At 51.4% G+C, this 15,743-nt stretch overlaps 1 protein-coding gene across 1 annotated transcript in view; it reads right to left on the bottom strand.

Moving 5' to 3' along the window:
- Positions 1–15,743, bottom strand: part of ARHGAP35 (Rho GTPase activating protein 35) — a 147,278-nt gene that overhangs the window by 3,957 nt on the left and 127,578 nt on the right. Inside the window, exons 4-5 of the mRNA XM_028839122.2 lie at positions 9,099–9,176; positions 7,506–7,637 (exon numbers count right to left, since the gene is read on the bottom strand). Of these exons, the coding sequence (XP_028694955.2) occupies positions 7,506–7,637; positions 9,099–9,176 (210 nt within the window). The remainder of the gene's footprint in view (positions 1–7,505; positions 7,638–9,098; positions 9,177–15,743) is intronic.

Below are 15,743 nucleotides of genomic sequence, written 5' to 3'. Positions count from 1 at the left end.
GACCTTGAGTCTTCAAACAGTTCATTGTCATGTTACAATACAATATCTACATAAAAAAAGTAAACTGCTGTAGGGAGGACAGAAGACTGTATTAGAAAACACAAGCAGCATGTGTGTGGCGCGAAGCTTCACTTCATAAAAGCGTCATGCCCCCTTCCAGCTGCTAGCTTGGCACAGGAGGACACAGGTCTCTCCGCAGGTGCCTGCACGACCCAAACACAGCTGTGTTTGTCTTAATTAGGCAACGAGTGGTAGCACCTTTACGTAAGAGCTGGGTCTCATCCCATCCTCTGGCTGGAGGCAGGAAACGGGGCTGGCAAAGCCTAGGTCTGCCAGGGACGCCTGCTCTCCTTCCTATCTGATAAGCAGCAATGAGGGTGGTTTTGTTTCTTCCTTGGGGGGTGGGGAGGGGCAGGGGTGGGAGTTACAGAGCCTGCTTTGATAATAATTTAGGGGCCGGGTGTGTGTGGTGGCTCACGCCTGTAATCCCAGCACTTTGGGAGGCTGAGGTGGGTGGATCACTTGAAGTCAGGGGTTTGAGACCAGCCTGGACAACATGGCAAAACCCCATCTCTACCAAAAATACAAAAATTAGCCAGGTGTGGTGGCGTGTGCCTATAATCCCAGCTATTTGGGAGGCTGAGGCAGAAGGATTGCTTGAACTTGGGAGGTGGAGGTTGCAGTGAGCTGAGATTGCGTCACTGTGCTCCAGCCTGGGTGACAGAGCAAGACTCCATCTCAAAAAGAAAAATAAAAAATTAGGGGCTGCCCCCTAAAATCCCAGCCTCCTTCTGCATATGCACCTCAGCTGAATGCCTAGTGAGGAGTGGGTGGCCAGTCTCCTGGCCTGCTCCCCTCCCCACTGGCTGCCTGGTCCAGGTGCTCCTGAGTACGGAGCAGCACTAGGAGCTCGCTGGGCAGAAGTCAAGGAGGGCGAGAGGCCCTTCTGCTCAAGTCTGGGCCACACTAAAAGCAAGGCTGACCTTGTCAACATCCTTTGACTCAGCCCCATTCACCTCTTTCCTTAAGCAAAGCTTGCCTCACCCCTCTAGGCTCCGGCTGCAGCCTCTTCACATGGCAAAGGCACCAGCAGCTGCTTAGGTTTGGGTGCTGCCCGAGTGCTGGCAGGACAGCTTCACAGTGCTCTTCGCGTGGCCCTGACCGCAGACCTGAGTGGAAGGTGGGGCTGGGTGTTACCCATATGGTGGCTGAGAAACCCACTCCAGAGGCCAAGAGAAGGTCACAAGGCTGGTGATGTCGCAGGTGGATAGGACCTAGGCCTGTTTCCAGCTCAGCCTATCTGCTCTGGGTCCTCGCCTCCCTGCAGGCAGCAGAGTCCTCTCTGACTGCAGTAATCCTCTGACAGGAAAGGGGATGGGGTGCCCTCCAGGGTGCTGGCTTCACCAGCTAGGACACTTTTTTTTTTTTTTTTTGAGATGAAGTCTCGCTGTATTGCCCAGCTGGAGTGCAGTGGCACGATCTCGGCTCACTGCAACCTCCACCTCCCAGGTTCAAGCGATTCTCCTGCCTCAGCCTCCCGAGTAGCTGGAATTACAGGCATGGTTAATTTTTGTATTTTTAGTAGAGAACCCCTCCCAGGTTTAAGCAATTCTCTTGCCTCAGCCTCCTGAGTAGCTGGGATTACAGGTCCAGCTAATTTTTGTATTTTTATTTTTATTTATTTATTTATTTTTTTTGAGACTGAGTCTGGCTCTGTCGCCCAGGCTGGAGTGCAGTGGCCGGATCTCAGCTCACTGCAAGCTCCGCCTCCCGGGTTTACGCCATTCTCCTGCCTCAGCCTCCGGAGTAGCTGGGACCACAGGCGCCCGCCACCTCGCCCGGCTAGTTTTTTTTTTTTGTATTTTTTAGTAGAGACGGGGTTTCACCGTGTTAGCCAGGATGGTCTCGATCTCCTGACCTTGTGATCCGCCCGTCTCAGCCTCCCAAAGTGCTGGGATTACAGGCTTGAGCCACCACGCCCGGCTAATTTTTGTATTTTTAGTAGAAATGAGGTTTCACCATGTTGGTCAGGCTGGTCTCGAACTCCTGACCTCCAGATCCGCCCGCCTTGGCCTCCCAAAGTGCTGGGATTACAGGTATGAGCCACCGCACCCGGCTTCATACGTTTTTCCTATACCCACTCTCCCCTGACCCAGGACTGGGGGGGCACCAGCAGTGTCTGTGCCCTGTGTGGCATTTTCAGCTGCCTTGGTCGGAACCAGGCACAGGTCCCTCAACAGTCCTCAGTGAGGGAGGCGGCGACTCTGACCCAGAGGCAGGTGAGCGTGAGAGGGACTAGGCTGAGTACATGGGGATGGGTGAGGCTGTCGGTGACAGCACCCCATTCTTGCCTCGCCAGACAATGCGAATTATTTCATTCTCGGATTTGGGAGGCCCCTCTTGCTTGGGTCATTTGTTTATCCTCAGTGTGTGGGAGAAGCAGGTGTTTACGGGGGCCTGCTCCTGCCTGGGTACTATTTTATACGCTGGGGATGCAGTAGGGAACAAAAACCAAATTCCCTGTCGCTTACGGTCTAGTGGAAAGAGGGGAAAGGACCCAGAGGTCCCTCTCTAGTCCAGAAGCTTTGGGCTGGCTCCTCGAGGCCTTCCTGGCCCGGCCCCAGTCTCCCCTCGTGACCACCATCCTCATCCCTGGTGAGTTCAGGCGCCTCTGGCTGGCTGCTACTTGCTGAGCACGGTGCTGACTGCGCTGTCCGGATCCAACCTGGGCCTGGGTGTGGTCAAGCACAGACTCTGGCAGCTCCAAGCCAGAGGCCTGGGAACAAGCTGGTGGCCAAGAGCCAGGCCAGCCCGTGCACCCCGGACACCTTCTGCCCCATGGTGCTGCTGCAGGCTGGGGCCACAGTCTGTGTGGACCTGGTCACAGGGCAGCGGCACACTCAGGGGAGCCACTCACCATCTTCAGTGGAACCTTGCTCTACAGGGACCCGCAGCTTCAACAGGTGGGCCGGCCTGCCCGGCCAGGTGTCTACACTGGCCAAAGAAACAGCAGGGGCAATAGGCTCCCTGGGGTCCCTGCTGGGACAGGGCCGTCAGGGCACCCAGCCCTGGGTGAGCTGCTGCAACCCAGACCCGCCATGGTACAGGTGCCCAGGGTGGCTTCTCCCCACACCTGGCGAGTGCTGATTTGTGGACTCTCAGCTCCACTCGTCCAGACTTTTGGTATGACCTCCAACCCCTTCAGAGTCCCCTCAGGACCCAGACTGTGGAGGGCCGGATCCTCACATCCTTTACTCCCTAGCCTACCCTTTGGGAGTCAAGACACTTAGTTTTTTCTAACAACAACAAGAAGAACCCATCCTGCTCCAGTGTTGGTCAGTGGTAGACAGGAGTCCAGGGGTGTGGGCCGGGAGAGATGGTGGCCTATGGAGGAGACCCCAGCCTCTACACCACGCTCACCCCTTCGCTTGGCTCGGCTCCAAGTGGCTCTGCTCTTGCTCAGGGGGTGTGGGCTGGGAGCTGCACCTCTTGATGGGACATCATACTTTTGAACTTAGGGGCTAGTCGCCTGAGACAGCAAGAAACATCCAGGGGACGAATTTTTGGGCCAGTTGAACCAAGACAGCCTGGACACAGACCCAGCAATTTAATAAAATAGAGACCCCAAGAACTCAGGAGGAAGGGGAGGGGACAGCCAGAGGGCACAGGGACCTTACTGAATAGCTTCCCATACCTCTTACAGCACAGACACACCAGGACTCACAAAGCCAGAATACTGGTCCAAGGTCAAACAAATTGGCAGCAGAGACCTTGTTCCCAAAGAACACTCCTGCCCTGGCTGTGCTGCGCCACTGCCATCACTGGCACCCAGGCTGCCAACCAAGCTCTAGGCTTGGGTCTGCTGCTGCCAGCTCAGTGCCTGGAGGAAAGTCCCTGCTGGCCGCCGCTGACCATCTGCACGCCTGCATCGCCAGGAAAGGGAAAGCCCAGCTCAGGGTCACAGTCCTTCAGTGATCACGCAGGCTCGTCCGGCGTCCGCTCTCCCCGTCCCAGGTGGTAAACAACTCCAAGGTCAAGACTTCACTCTACAGGGCCCAGGATGGGGAATCCAGGCTGTCCTTCCCCTGGAGACATGGCTTTGCAATCACCTGTTGAATGTCCTGTCCCACCAGACTGAGCTGGGGGCCGCATATGTGTGTGCCCACTGCCATCTGTCTCTGTCCACACAGGGCCTGGCTATCTGTGAAATTAATGACCCCGTGCGTGGGTGTGAGGAGCACCCCCGTGCCCTCGGGCAGCTATCTGGACAGATCAAAGGAAGGCAGGATCCCAGAACCAGCAACGTCCCAAGGCAGCTGGTGAACAAGAGCCCAGAGAGCAGCAGGGCCGCCTCCTGGTAACCTAGGCTACACTGTTATCTCTAGCTCCAACGGTCTCATCTGTCAAAAGGAAAGGCCGAGACAATGAGCCGGCATCCTGAACCATGTTCGGGTCACACATCCCCTTCGACAATCTGACGAAAACGACTGGTCTCTCCTTAAATTAAAAAGACTGAATTTTACGAGCTATTACAGGGAGTTAATGGGGACCCTGGAGCCACAGGTCCTTTGGTCCAGACCGTCTGGCTTGAGATGGAGCCAGCTCTAGCACCCCTTCCAGCACAAAAGTCATAGGGCAGGGCCTGTGGACACCGGCTGGATGGAGTCGACTCAAGATAGGCAGGGAGGAGGGAGTCACCAGAGACAGGGGAGACACCAGGCAAGAGTGACTCCTGAAGGCGGGGGTGGGCTACAGGGAGGAGACAAGACAGGCAGCGCAAGCCTCTTCCTCTGCCTCCTGAAACCCTGGCCCGTCTCCCCTGTGAAGCCCTCTTCCTCGAGCCTTCCCCGCTGGGGTTTGTGCACTTCAAGCTCAGCTTTGCTCTGTCTTCAGAGAACTTCACTTGCACCCATGGAGGCAGGGACTCAAGCCCCAGCTTGTTGCTCCCTAGCGGTGTGACCCTGGGCAGGCTGTATCACCTCTGAGAAGCTGTTTCCTCCTCTGCAAAATGGAGATGTATTGTAATACCATCTTCCTCAAAGGAAGATCAGCAGTGGGAATCAAATGCCTCGTGGAGAGCAGGGCCAAGCCTAGGCAGGCACCCAGGCCATGGGCGGTGCGGTTGCTGCTGCTGTTCATTTCTGAATCTCCCACGCATCACCTTGAGTGTGGTAGGAAAATAACTGGCAAATAATCACAAACGTCTCTATTTTGCGGGTACATTTTCAGCAGTGTTCAATATTGTGAAATTCTGGAGCTAACAAAACCATTTGCTAGTGACCTTGATACTTGTTGTGATGGGATTTGAAACTGGTTCCAAGGCCTGAACATATAGAGACACAATTGCTCTCAGGGATTAAGTAGAAAGAGCTGGTCAAGTTGATGTAGCCATGGAAACCCCAGCCAGTCTGGGAAGAGCTACTTTGGGGCATGATCATCTTTTTTCCATAATATCCCTTAACACTACTAACTTTTACACTGCCTGGTATATGTGGCTCAGTTGAACCTGGCCCTGCAACATCCACAGCCTAGCTTTCCAGTCAACTTCTCTGGCCCAGAGAGGTGCCATTGTCAGCAAGATCTTCTCCTCTCCCACCCCCTTCAGTCAGGTTCAAGACAACGGAGCCCCCGCTGAGTACCATGAGGGACAGGAAACACACAATGGGAAGAGGAAGTGGGAAACCTCCACCCTTTCCCAGGCTGCTGCAGTAGCGGCCGCAAGAAGCCACCTCCTGAGCAGTGGAAGCTGCTGTGGGAAGGGCAGCTGATTCCCTATCAATAGCACCTCCCGTTCCTGCCGGCCCCCCAACCCTACACAAAAAGATGCTGTGTCAGCAGCTCCCGCAGAAACAATGGGGTTCTGCCGGGTGGCAGGATTCCACGCACCTCTAGATGGCGCCAAGTCAAGACAAATGCAGACAGGAATTCCCGGCTTCCAGCCTTTCCTAACTTCCACTGTGAGACAAGCTTCCGTGGAAAGAAAGCTGGCTCCAGAATAGAGATTTCCCATGCGACTTCACATCTGTGCCTGCCTGGAGCCTCCTGGAGAAGTGACTGCTGGGAAAGCCTCTATCTTCCGACAGCAGGATCAGGGGAGAAGCCGGCAATAACTGCTCTGGAGAAACCCTGACTCCCGTCTTCAGAAGGCAGGCTACTCTATGACCGTCCCAGGAGTACCATGCTCTCCTGCCCCATCCCTGTGGGCTTAGCTAGGTCAGGCGCTAGGAACAATTCCAGTCAGCTAAGAGAGTGTGGACAGAATAAGGTGAAAGTGGCATCCAGACTGTGAAAACAGACACCACAGGAAGTGCAGACCCTGGAAGGGTGACCTTGGAGGTCCCGCAGCCCCTGTCACTACTGAGGCTCTGACAGTTCAGGGGTGGGCTTCCTCCACACCTGTCTCCCTTAGATGCTACTTAGAGTCAGTGACCCAGGACTCGGGGTCACGCTGATCCATCACCTCCCTCAAATTTCTGCCTACACATCAGCCTTGTGAGTATATGAGGCTTGTTTAAAGCTCCCTCTTTAGAGTTGGGCAGTGGCATGATGAGACCAATGTCCTGCCCCTGAGGAACACATCTCCTTTCCTCTTCCCCACCCTCTGGTCGCTGGATCACGGGGTGGCTGTCATCTCTGGGCAGCTGGCAGAGACACTCCCTTCTGCAGCTGCACGGCAAGGGCTGCTGCTGGGTCTTGGCCTGCCAGAGGCACAAAGCAGGAAGGCTGCTGATGACTTAAAAGGTAGTGAGGGCCACATGGCGGGACGCTCTGAGAGGCCAGGCATCCTCTGTGGTACTACACCAAGTCCAGGGAGAGGCTGGCCAGTGAGAAGTCTTGCCCATCTGGACAAACACCTCTAGAGAGAGGCAGGCTGGGGCAGGAACAGCTGATGAGGCAAGGTGGCACGGCACACAGGATACCACTAAAACCAGAGGCGCTCATTTGCTACAGCATCAAATGATCACTTGGCCACTGGAGTTGTCTCTTTCCCTCCAGAGGCCGGCTTCCTAAGAGGCTGTAGGACCCTAGACACATGTTAACTTCATTACATGAGAGGTGGGAGAAGACAGGTAAGAAGAGGGGAGAGGAAAATAAGAACTACTATTAAATAGGCTGTTCACAGCCTCACTTCTAGGCCTCTCCGAACCAAATTTCATCTGCAGGAGTAGGGATGGTAACAACAGCAGGACACTAAGGGGCAGAGAAGGTTAAGTTGGCCGCAAGCAAAGGAGCCAAGTCTGACACCGAAATCATGCTCTTAACTAATGAGAGTACGAGGGAAACCTGCAACTCTCTTGGTGCCACCCCCAGATAAGCACCTAAGGTCTACAAGGGCAAGAGCCCGATTTGCAAGTCCCATTGTTGTCATCTGGTTAATTCCCTTGCCTGCTGTCCTTCCAATATCAGCTCTAAGAGCCAGCGTCCATTCTGAGGGCAGGACCTATTCTTCCAGTGCTGAGCCCTTTCTCCCTCAATCCACCCAACACTGGGCTGCCGGTACTCACTGTGTGCCTCCACCAAGTCGATCTGCATGTTGTACGGGACCAGGGGGTCAGGCAGTTCTGAGAAAAAGCTCTTCATGGCACCGGCCACGGTATTCACTGTAAAGTCTTTCTCTGCCAGGTCCAGGTTATGGTCTGAAAGGAAGTCAGGAGAGTGAGGCCAAACCATTCCAAGCCAGGCAGAAGCATCAGGACAACTCGGGGCTCGGGAGAGGCTAGAGAAACCTTAAGGAGCCAGGGACGGCCTCAGGACTGACACGGATTGGAGGGGTGAGACCTGTGGGAGTGCTAACTCGAGTTCTGAGGTTCAGGCATGGGTTGGCCCCAGCACCTCTTTCCGAGACTGCTGAACTGCCTCCTCCACCAGCATCAGGGCAGGGATGCTGGTTTTCAGTGCTGGGAGCTTGCCCTCATCTGGCTTTGATATGCCGTTACCTCTTCCTTACTCCTTTCCCATCACAGAAGAAGGAGGCGGCTTTCCTTAAGGGTGGCTCACTTTCCAGGTAGGTCACAGAGATGTTAGCAACCACTGTGACTGCCGCCTCCATCCTTGTCGCCTATGGTGGGAGGGCAAATAGGCTCATTTATTCTCTCTCTGGCCCTTCCCAGCCACCACACCACTGACCCATCTCTTACTTTCCTTCTTGTTGCATACATACTTCAGTGGATTCCTGATAACGAAGAAATCTCCACGGATGGACAACACCACGTTCCATTGTGGGGGAGGTAAGCTGGTACAGGATCTCCCATATATACAAACGCATCCCACACCGGGGGTTCTCCCCTCACTTTGGCCTCGTGTCTCCTAACCCACAGATTAGCAGGCGTCTCCCTCTCGTGTGGTGCCCTCTGCCCGCTGCGGCCAGCTGAGCCCAACTGCGGTGCTGCAAGGTGCAAGGGCTGCCCACCTGGGGAGTGGGTGTGGTGTCTGCTCTGGGTGGTGCCTCCTGCCCTGGCTGCTGACAGATGGGAATGTGCCCTGCTCCAGTGCTTTTGCTGCTGGCACTGGGGGACATGGTTTCTCATCCCACCGTGTGGTCAATTCCAAGAGGTAGAGTTTGGTTGCCTGCCTTTAGGCCTCTTGAAGCTGGCTCGGCTTAGGAGAAGAGAGTCCCTGCCAAGAACTATGTAACTTGGGTCTGTGTCCCAAGGGCTCAGCTCCTCACACGATGGTCCCTCGCTTTCTCTGGTGCTGGGACTGTGAGGAGGATAGATCTGAGGCCCTGGCAAAACAGGATCACATCTCAACCCGACTTGTATATCATGTGCCTGCAACTAGCTCTGCATGGCCAAACAGGCAAAACTCTTCAGTGTGGTGAGGGAGGCGTGTGCCTGGGTGACCTGGAAGAGCATCTGTGAGTGGCGGTGTGGGGAGTGGCCTACATAACCCAGCTTTGGCAGGGAGGGTTCACTGACAGGACCCAGTCCACTCCTCCCCACTGCGGCCATACATGGTCTGTTTCTCAGTTTCAGCACCTTGTGACTTTGGGTCTGTGCTGGCAGGAGTGCCCCGAGGCCCCAAAGACAGTTCACCAAGGCAGTTGTGTTTGCCATGACCAGCTCTGGCCTCGGACGCCTGGCCAGGCTGCGCCTTACCTTGATCAAACTGTCTCTGCAGACTCTCCATCTCTGACTTGTTCCCGCTGACCCGGTAGATGCCTTCCGTGCTCAGTCCTGAGGAGAAACAGGCAGGGTCTTAGGAGTAGGAACTGGAGAGCAGAGAATGAGGAGGGCTGGGCTCGAAGACAGAAGGAGAAAGCCAGGGAAAGTCCATGAGGTGCCCACCACAAGAGAGGAGCAGGCCTCAGCACACTCTTGTTTGATTTTTCTAGATGCTTCAACTCATCGCTCTCCATTTTCTTTTTCACTTAAAAATTTTAAAGTATTTGTTCTTTGGTAAAAATGGAAAGACTGTAGAAGCACAGCAGTTAAAGATAACTTCTGTTCATATTTTGATGTATACTCTTGAGTTTTTCATTTTCATTTAAAAAACAGAGGTAATATATATTTTAACCCATCATTTTCACTTGCAAAGTGTGTTGTGGCCAGGCGCAGTGGCTCACGTCTGTAATCCCAGCACTTTGGGAGGCCGAGGTGGACAGATCACGAGGTCAGGAGATCAAGACCATTCTGGCTAACATGGTGAAACCCTGTCTCTACTGAAAATACAAAAAATTAGCTGGGCGTGGTGGTGGGTGCCTGTAGTCCCTGCTACTCAGAAGGCTGAGGCAGGAAAATGGTGTGAACCCAGGAGGTGGAGCTTGCAGTGAGCAGAGATTGTGCCACTGCACTCCAGCCTGGGCGACAGAGCGAGACTCCGTTTCAAACAAAACAAAACAAAACAAACGAACACCAAACAAAACAAACAAACAAAAAAAACAAAGTGTGTTGTGAACTTATTCTAATCACTTCAAGTTCTTATTCTTTTACATGATTTTAAAGACACCAAAGTATATGACCACTGTAAGAATAGTCATGCTGTTAATCATACAGGGTTGGCTGGGTGCTGTGGCTCATGCCTGTAATCCCAGCACTTTGGGAAGCTGAGGCAGGAGGATCACTTAAGGTCAGGAGTTCAAGGCCAGTGTGGCCAACATAGTGAAACCCTGTCTCTACTAAAAATACAAAATTAGCAGGCCAGGCGCGGTGGCTCACGCCTGTAAATCCCAGCACTTTGGGAGGCTGAGGTGGGCAGAACATGAGGTCAAGAGATCGAGACCATCTTGGCTAACACGGTGAAACCCCGTCTCTACTAAAAATACAAAAAATTAGCCGGGCGAGGTGGCGGGCGCCTGTAGTCCCAGCTACTTGGAAGGATGAGGCAGGAGAATGGCGTGAACCCCGGAGAAGGCGCTTGCAGTGAGCCAAGATCGCGCCACTGCACTCCAGCCTGGGCGACTGAGTGAATCTCTGTCTCAGGAAAAAAAAAACAAAAACAACAACAACAAAAATTAGCTGGGAGTGGTGGTGCACACCTGTAATCTCAGCTACTCGGGAGGCTGAGGTAGGAGAATTGCTTGAACCTGGGAAGCGGAGGTTGCAGTGGGCTGAGATCACATCACTGCACTCCAGCCTGGGTAACAGGTGGGACTGTGTCTTGAAAAAAAAAAGAAAAGAAAAAAAAAGTGATACAGGGTTTTCCAAGTTTTTACTGTTAGAAAATTAACTCGTGCTGGGTGTGGTGGCTCACACCTGTAATCCCAGCACTTTGGGAGGTCAAGGCGGGCAGATCACCTGAGGTCAGGAGTTCAAGACTAGCCTGACCAACATGGAGAAACCCTGTCTCTACTAAAAATACAAAATTAGCAGGGTGTGGTGGCGCATGCCTGTAATCCCAGCTTCTCGGGAGGCTGAGGCAGGAGAATTGCTTGAACCCAGGAGGTGGAGGTTGTGGTGAGCCGAGATTGTGCCATTGCACATTGTATGCCAGCCTGGGCAACAAGAGTGAAACTCCGCCTCAAAAAAAAAAAAAAAAAAAAAAAAGAAAATTAACTCACAAGTATGTTTTTTTGACAACTAGTAAAAGCTTAACAGATTACTAGATATAGGTATTTCTTACTTTGTGAATATCCTATTCATGTTCTTGTTAATTTTCCTATTGGAGTGATTCTTATTTTGAACTTGAGAAAGTCTATGAATATTAAGTAATTATATCAACGTTATATATGTTTACATTTTTCCTTTTTGTTATTTGTCTTCTAATTTTATTGAATTTGTTGAAGTATATAATTCAAAAATTTTAGGTTTTTAAGACCATTTTCTTTATGATGTCTTCCTTTGTTTTTATGCTTAGAATAGGTTTTTCCCATTCCTGTATCAGCTATTGTTTTTTCCTTCTTGTTCTTTTTATCAGTTTGAAGAATCATTTCATTCTGTGATCATTCTGGAACTTATTTGGTGTATAGTGTGATATAAGAAAAAAAGTAGTAAAAGTCAGTTAAACAAGTAAGTTAGAATAAAATATCAAGGGAAGGATGGACGCCCACTCCCTCCCCATCCTACCCTGGGCAGAGCAGCGCTGTTCAGCTCAGAGTGGATTCCAAGCTGTCTACTGCGTCCATTCGCCCTGTCCCGGGAAAGAAGTCCACTGGGAGCCATCAAGATCTCAAGGACTTTGTCTAAAGGATGGTGAAGTCACTGTGAAAACTGACATGGGGCCTCATGGCTAAGGCAACCCTGGGTCCCTTCTGAAGACTGGCTTTGAGCGACTCTGTCTTGCTGAAGGCGCACAGAGGAAACACCGTGGGTGCTGCCACCAGACACCAGAAACAAGTGTGGACAGTGGAGAGCACCGAGCCCTGGAGTCAGTCAGACTCCAGAGAGCCATGTGTTGGTTGTCATTGTCACTGTTACCTCTGGAGAGACAGCCATCAGGCAAAATAAAAGCAACTGGCCTGCCTGTTTTCTGGGGTCCCAGACTTCTTGAGACTTCAAGAACACTGGAACAAGAGGTATCAATTCCCTGGCTTAAAAGCTGTTAATTGCACCAAGGCCCTTCCCCCGAGAGAAAAGGAGGTTAATGGACCAACCCCAGGGACATCCTACCATGCAACGCCTAGTTACAAAGGAGCTGCCACTGCTGTACTCACTTGGGAGAAGTGCTGGCACTTTCCAGAGTGGTCACAGGCTGTGCACTGAGCTAGGTGCTTTGTCCCCATCCACCATTCGCTTGTTTATTAAATAAATGATGATGCCATTTAATCTCCCACACCTCATGGGAGGAGCTATTGGGTGGGTAGAGAATACACATGAGAAAACTAAGGTTCAGAAAGGTGAAGTCCTTGCCCCAGATCACAGCTGCTGAGAGGCAGAGTGGTCTGAGTCCGGGGCCTCTGCCACTGTCCTGCCTCCTTACTGTTCCAGAAGACACCTGGCTCAAGCTTCTGCTGCTTCCTATTAATCCACCAGGCTGCGGTCCAGACCGCAGCACCCCCCTTCCCCAGAAGCAACACCACATTTGGGTGAAGTCCTCTGGCCTAAGCACCCGGGCAGCTTTTGAGATGGCACACCCCTACCCCCTGTGCTGTTGAGACGCTGCTCACCAGCCCTAGTTAGTAATTTTTCCACGGACTCTTTTCTCAACTGCTCTCAAGACATACTTAAACTTCTACCTATTTCACATCTGGGCAAGCCTTGGGTATGTGTCAGCAGGCTCAAGTCTTCATCTCCTAATTTGAAAAAAACAAATAAAACTAAATCTAAGTTATTTTCCCTTTCCCTGAGTATCAGCCCTCCACAATACAAAGAAAATGATAGGACAAACAGCACCAGTCTCAAGAGCCTGGAATAACGCAGCAATGTCACCGTTCCTGAGTCTCAGTGTGTAGAGGCAGCCTCCGAGCTGCAGAAGACCCGGCCAGCCGAAGGCCGCACATCACCTTCTGGTGAGCCTGACCTTCAGCGAGACTGAGGACTGCTCTGCATTGCCTCCTAATGGTCACCGGCCCCGGCATCAGAGGGCAGGAGACGAACTGCAAATTAGCGATCTGGCAATTATCAGTGGTGTGGACCTGCTGAAACCTCACTAGATGGATCATCACAAAAATGGAAGCACTGGAAAGCACGAGGCCGCACCAGAGCATCAATTAATCATCAACTTAGTACTTCCTGTCATCTGGGCACATGTTTATTTTATGCAATCCCATTTTAAAATAGCAACCTTGCTGCTGTTGTACACAATACCATGGCATAATTTAGGAAAGGTAGCATTTGCTTGGCTAGCGCAATTTCTCATAACTACTAATTAGACATCAATTAAAGAAAGATTAAAAAAAACTGAGAGCAGGCTGCAAACACCACCAAGGCTGCAGGGAGCTGGCAACCCAGGTGAGAAATAGGATGCTGGAAAGAGCACGGGCAGCTTGCCAAAGGCCTGAGACCACAGCAGGAAAAGGGCTGGGGTCTTGGAGCAGACCCCCTGGCAAAGATGCTGGATATTAAGGCATTTGTGTCTGGAACACCCGAGTGTTCCTACATGGAAACACTCTAGGGGTGACTCTGGCCCACACCTGCCAGCGGCAGAAGGCAGAATTCTTACCAACAGTGACCTCCACCCACCATGTCTACTGCAGGCTCCCAAGTCCATCTGAGAAAGCCTTAACCTTAAACTTACAGGCATCCTTACCTACCAGAAATCTCCAAAGACCCACGTCACCGAAGCATAGCCCTGGCTGCAGGCCTTTTCTGTTTCTCTCTTTCTTTTTTAAAAGCCCTCCCTACTGGCTGCAATTATCTTCTATGTTTAAGTTAATCTTTGGAAATAGAACAAGAAAAAGCTCAGAACAGCCAAGATCACTATCTTCAAATATTTGGACAAGGCCACGTAGAAAAGTCTTGTTCCAATGGTTCTAGGGAACAGAGTTATAATCAAGAATGGAAATTACAGAATGGCAGATATTCTCTCAATATATAACTATTAACAGCCATAGCTGTCATTCATTGGAATAGATGAGAATTTTTGAATCTCCTCTCACCAGGCAACCATCTGATTGGGGTACTGTTTAAAAAGATGAATACCTGGTCTAGGAAGCTAGCTAATAACAAAAATGATAAGCAATTTATCAAATGCTTACTCTGTACGAGGCACACGATGCTAAGTGCTTTCGTGCCTTTTCATAGCAGTTCTCACAATAACTCCCCCAGACTGGTGATTATTATTATTATTATTATTATTATTTTATTATTATTATTTTTTTGAGATGGAGTCTTGCTCTGTCGCCCAGGCTGGAGTGCAGTGGCACCATCTCGGCTCACTGCAAGCTCCACCTCCCGAGTTCATGCCATTCTCCTGCCTCAGCCTTCTGAGTAGCTGGGACTACAGGTGCCCGCCACCACGCCTGGCTAATTTTTTTGTATTTTTCATAGAGACGGGGTTTCACCGTGTTAGCCAGAATGGTATCGATCTCCTGACCTCGTGATCCACCCGCCTCGGCCTCCCAAAGTGCTGGGATTATAGGCTGAGCCACCGCGCCCAACTTAGACTGGTGATTATTATCCCATTCTACAGACAGGAACGCTGAGGCTAGGAGGTAAAGGAACATGTAGAGAGTGAGTGAGTCGCACAGATAGAATTTGAATCCTGTGAGATTTTAGTACCTGAGTTCTTCTTCTATGATGCTTGATATCACTATTTCTCAAGAGTGAGCATGCAGCAGAGTCACCTGGAGGGCCTGTTACAGTGCAGGTGTGGGGGGCCCAGCCACAGAGTTTTGGATTCAGTCAGTTTGGAGAGGAGCCCAAGAATTTTTTTTTTTTTTTTTTTTGTACACAAGGTCTTACTCTGTCACTCAGGCTGGAGTGCAATAGCACCATCTTAGCTCACTGTATCGTCAACCTCCTGGGCTCAAGCGATCCTCTCACCTCAGCCTCCCGAGCAGCTAGGACTACAGGTGTGTGCCACCACACCTGGCTAATTTTTTTTGTAGAGATGGGGGTCTCACTTTGTTACCCAGGATGGTCCCAAATTCCTGGGCTCCAGCGATTCTCTTGCCATTGCCTCCCAAAATGCTGGGATGCTGGGTGTGGGCCACTGCGCCTGGCCTCAAAATCTGCATTTCTAATGCATTCCCAGGTGATGCTGCTGCTGCTGGCCAGGGAACCATACTTGGAGGACTGCCATTCTAGAAGATGTGCCAGAGCTCTAAGGCTCCAGAGAAGCCTTAATCAGAACTCTTGAATTCTATGATTCAATAAAATCAGGGGTAATACACCAGGCAAGATAGATACCACATACTTTAGGAACAAAGCACTTCCAAAAAGCATGAAAACTGCTGCTTTTTGTACGTAAACAAGCCCTTAGGCATTATTTAATCTTTTTTTTTTTTTTTTTTTTTTTTGAGACAAAGTCTCACTCTGTCGCCCAGGTTGTAGTTCAGTGACTCGATCTCGGCTCACTGCAACCTCGGCCTTTTGGGTTCAACCGATTCTCATGCCTCAGCCTCCCGAGTAGCTGGGATTACAGGCACCCACCACCACACCCAGCTAATTTTTGTATTTTTAGAAGAGATGGGGTTTCACCATGTTGGCCAGGCTGGTCTCAAATTCCTGACCTCAGGTGATCCACTCGCCTCGGCCTCCCAAAGTGCTGGGATTACAGGCTGGGATTACAAGCGTGGGCCACTCCTCCCAGCCTTAATCTTTTAACCATGGATGGCCATGTATGACTTTCATAAAACATTTTTAAAATAGCTGAGAAGGCCGGGCACGGTGGCTCAAGCCTGTAATCCCAGCACTTTGGGAGGC

This window comes from Macaca mulatta, chromosome 19 (genome assembly GCF_049350105.2).
Source record: "Macaca mulatta isolate MMU2019108-1 chromosome 19, T2T-MMU8v2.0, whole genome shotgun sequence".
Classification (NCBI taxonomy): domain Eukaryota; kingdom Metazoa; phylum Chordata; class Mammalia; order Primates; family Cercopithecidae; genus Macaca; species Macaca mulatta.
The sequence above is the reverse complement of the archived record's forward strand: the minus strand, read 5'-3'. Positions and strand labels throughout refer to the sequence as shown.